The sequence below is a fragment of the Ceratosolen solmsi genome, unplaced genomic scaffold (genome assembly GCF_000503995.2).
Source record: "Ceratosolen solmsi marchali unplaced genomic scaffold, CerSol_1.0 scaffold15, whole genome shotgun sequence".
Lineage (NCBI taxonomy): Eukaryota > Metazoa > Arthropoda > Insecta > Hymenoptera > Agaonidae > Ceratosolen > Ceratosolen solmsi.
The window spans coordinates 4491037-4495267 of NW_011948434.1; the positions used below are offsets into that span (position 1 = coordinate 4491037).

Sequence of the window (4231 nt, forward strand, 5' to 3'; positions counted from 1 at the left end):
AAAATTCATATTAGTTTTTTAATTGCATGATTACCAATAGATTTCCATTACATGTAGATATATATATATATATATATATATATATATCTAAACCATCTCCTTATCCGTCAATAATAAAAAATATTCGGTATGATTTCAAAACATACAACAGCACTTATTACCGATCACTATTGTCGCTTTCTGATAAGTACGACACCTCTTTCACTGCCTCCATATGATAAATCATATATAAAAACAGTCGTTACATATCAAGTCGTATTGCGAAAGAAAAATTTCAAAGCGGTCCAGACGCCCACTGCTTACACGATTTCAATATAAGCAAACATATTTGTACAACCGACTAATGTGGCTACCACATTACATCCAACACTAATTAGATAAGCACAAGTCGCAACTCAAAGGAGATCCGTAAAGTTAAATACAATGACGCCTGTCTCGCCAACCTGATCACAGGATAGATTTCGCCCCTAAGGCCCTCGACGCACCGACATTTCGCGCGATTTAATCTGGACCAAGGCCAGATGGTTAGCTCGCCTCTCGCCTCGCTCCAATAGTGCTGGTCGCTCTCCGAGGGGAAAGTGCCTCCGTACTCGCCCAAAGGAACTCTTCCCCACTTTCGCCCAAATGCGTTTTGGGCGTCGGCCTCGCGAGGTATAAAAGATATCGTAGCTAGGCTCAGCGACATACTCTCGAGACTCCCGATCTCCGTCGCTCATACTTTAACGCACCGTCCGTAGACACTCAAGTCAACCCGATTCAATCATGTACGCCAAGGTGAGTTGTGCATTCTATCCTTTACGTAGCCGCTGCAGTCGCGCAATGATAAGCAGCATTTTCGCCATCGGCAATTTTCCAACTCAATTTTAACAAATCCTCAGCCTTTATTCAATAGACGCCTTATTCATTATCACTAGAACCAACCATCCACATCACAACTGTTCATTATCGTCATTTTTACATGGTTTTACAGAGCGTTTATACCGTTGACAATTATCCATTCCGCTCATTACGACTAGTTTCTCACTAGACTCAAAATGACTAAATTCAAATAAAAGTTTTATACTTCTGCTTATTTCTCACGGCCACAAAATCTTTGCTTATTTGGTAAATTTGGTTATTATCATTGGCATTGGTCCTCGCGCATTATTAGCAGCGGACTTGATAAAGGATTTAAAATAGGCCGCTGTGGAGATGAGGGTTGAAGTGTCGTGGCAGGGGTAAGTAGCGCGTCCGCGACACCGGAAAACTTCCACTAACCCTGAGCAGCAGCAGCAGCAGCAGCAGCAACAGCAGCAACAAATCGTTCAACAAGTCACAACAACAAGTCGAAAGTAGAGCGGGAGGGGAGCGGGAAGGGGCAGGGGGATGGGGCTCGACGAGACCCCAAACGACTTCATTCGTTTTACAATTGCAGATCGCAGTCCTGAGTTGCGTGCTCGCGCTCGCCAGAGCCGGAGCCATCGGAGTCGCGACGTACGCCGCCCCAGCGGTCGCAACCTACGCGGCACCGGCCTACACCAGCTACTCGGCACCAGCCTACACCAGCTACTCGGCACCGGCCCTCACCGCCACCTCCGAGAACGTCTACCGCAGCGCCGGCAACCTCCAGTCGATCTCGACCCAATCGAGGAGCATCGCCACCCCCTTCTCCAGCAGTAACAAACAGTTCACCAGCGTCACAAACCCCGGAGTCTACGCCCACGTCGCCCCGGTCGCTTACGCTGCCGCTCCCCAGCTCGCCTACGCCGCAGCCCCTCAGCTCGCCCACGCCGCTCCCCTCGCCTACTCCGCACCCGCAGTGGCCCATGCCGCCCCGGCAGTCGCTCACGGGAGCAGCCTCCTCGGAGTTGCCTACTCCCCGGCTGTCGCCGTCTCTCACATGACCTACTCGAGCCCCGTCGGCATCAACTACTCCTACTAATTTATTCGGCCTACCTGTGATTCGGCCAAGTACACCCCTACCATTGTACATACACTGTATAAATGAACCGACCCACCCCCGCGACATCCGCTCATCCATTAAAATATCGCTCGTAGTTACCCCGTGTACGACCGCGTTTGTGCTTGCTGACATGCGCCCAAGCATACGTCGCCACCCTTCGTCACTTCATCCAACCAACGGGACTTTCGCAACATAACTTTGGGTGATTCGCACCTTCGCATACTCCCCACCCACCCAACCGCCAGCGCCAGCAGCACCAGCACCAGCACCACCAACGGTGCACCGCCACAATCACCAGCAGCAGCAGCAGCAGCAGCAGCAACAGCAGCAACAAATCGTTCAACAAGTCACAACAACAAGTCGAAAGTAGAGCGGGAGGGGAGCGGGAAGGGGCAGGGGGATGGGGCTCGACGAGACCCCAAACGACTTCATTCGTTTTACAATTGCAGATCGCAGTCCTGAGTTGCGTGCTCGCGCTCGCCAGAGCCGGAGCCATCGGAGTCGCGACGTACGCCGCCCCAGCGGTCGCAACCTACGCGGCACCGGCCTACACCAGCTACTCGGCACCAGCCTACACCAGCTACTCGGCACCGGCCCTCACCGCCACCTCCGAGAACGTCTACCGCAGCGCCGGCAACCTCCAGTCGATCTCGACCCAATCGAGGAGCATCGCCACCCCCTTCTCCAGCAGTAACAAACAGTTCACCAGCGTCACAAACCCCGGAGTCTACGCCCACGTCGCCCCGGTCGCTTACGCTGCCGCTCCCCAGCTCGCCTACGCCGCAGCCCCTCAGCTCGCCCACGCCGCTCCCCTCGCCTACTCCGCACCCGCAGTGGCCCATGCCGCCCCGGCAGTCGCTCACGGGAGCAGCCTCCTCGGAGTTGCCTACTCCCCGGCTGTCGCCGTCTCTCACATGACCTACTCGAGCCCCGTCGGCATCAACTACTCCTACTAATTTATTCGGCCTACCTGTGATTCGGCCAAGTACACCCCTACCATTGTACATACACTGTATAAATGAACCGACCCACCCCCGCGACATCCGCTCATCCATTAAAATATCGCTCGTAGTTACCCCGTGTACGACCGCGTTTGTGCTTGCTGACATGCGCCCAAGCATACGTCGCCACCCTTCGTCACTTCATCCAACCAACGGGACTTTCGCAACATAACTTTGGGTGATTCGCACCTTCGCATACTCCCCACCCACCCAACCGCCAGCGCCAGCAGCACCAGCACCAGCACCACCAACGGTGCACCGCCACAATCACCAGCAGCAGCAGCAGCAGCAGCAGCACCACCACCAACACTACTCGAAAACTAAGTCCACATCGGCTCTGTGTTTTCCCGATTGTGTGGCTGCCGCGGCATCGCACGACATCTTGTAACTTATCAAGCAATAAATAAAGCAAAACAAACGAAATGCACCCACTCTATTAATCTTTATTACTCATTTTAATCCTCGGAATACTAAAACTGCCAAGTCCAATTTCCTATCAATACTTTTTTGTATTATAGAATGGGTCCTTACATACAAACAATTGTCATACATAATTAGTGTAGAAATTATTATATATTAATATTGATAGTGTTCTATGTTTCATCATTACTATCATTATTCTTATAAAAATTACAATGACCTCTGATATTACCTTTTCTAATTAAGCTATTACTTGGACTATAATCATATTAATATGAATACTATTTACATAGTAATATTACTTATATTATTAATGTTGCTAATATAAATATTAATAATTCTGCTACTACTAGTATTATCGTATTTAGTTTATTCTTTAACAATTTGTAATTTGGACTTTGTCTGATGAAAATAGTAATAATAATATAGTAATTTAATTTTTAAGGATTCACGCATACACTATACATTGATACAATTATTGTATAATTTAAAATTACATTGTTCACGATTATCATTCTTAAAGGAATTTTATTTCTTATATGTATTTATTATCTTAAAATCATGGTATAACAAAGATTATAACAATAATAAGAATAATTATATTACTTATTATGGATATAATGGCCAATAATTTTTTATAATTTTATATAATTATATAAAGTAATTTATATGATATACATATACGTTTGTATTAAATTAAACTTATTTTACAAAAAACTTATTTGCGCGTGTTCACTACAACCCTAAAAGAATAAATATGCATCTCAAGAAATCCATTCTTATGAGTGATTTAGGTGGAAAGGAATCGTATAGGGAACAAGATTAAGGATTCCAAGATTGAATTACCGGCAGAAGAAAGCGCGTACAA

At 47.3% G+C, this 4231-nt stretch overlaps 2 protein-coding genes across 2 annotated transcripts; both read left to right on the plus strand.

The window, feature by feature from the left end:
* The first annotated feature begins 677 nt into the window (after positions 1–677).
* Positions 678–2092, plus strand: LOC105364822 (cuticle protein 67, isoform A-like). The gene is made up of 2 exons (XM_011502852.1): positions 678–774; positions 1415–2092. The coding sequence occupies exons 1-2, from the start codon at positions 763–765 to the stop codon at positions 1919–1921; spliced, it is 519 nt and encodes a 172-aa protein (XP_011501154.1). The 5' UTR covers positions 678–762; the 3' UTR covers positions 1922–2092.
* Positions 2073–2898, plus strand: LOC105364878 (cuticle protein 76-like). The gene is made up of 3 exons (XM_011502908.1): positions 2073–2088; positions 2188–2288; positions 2392–2898. Exons 1-3 carry the CDS (start codon positions 2073–2075, stop codon positions 2896–2898), a joined length of 624 nt encoding a protein of 207 aa, XP_011501210.1.
* The last annotated feature ends 1333 nt before the right edge of the window (positions 2899–4231 follow it).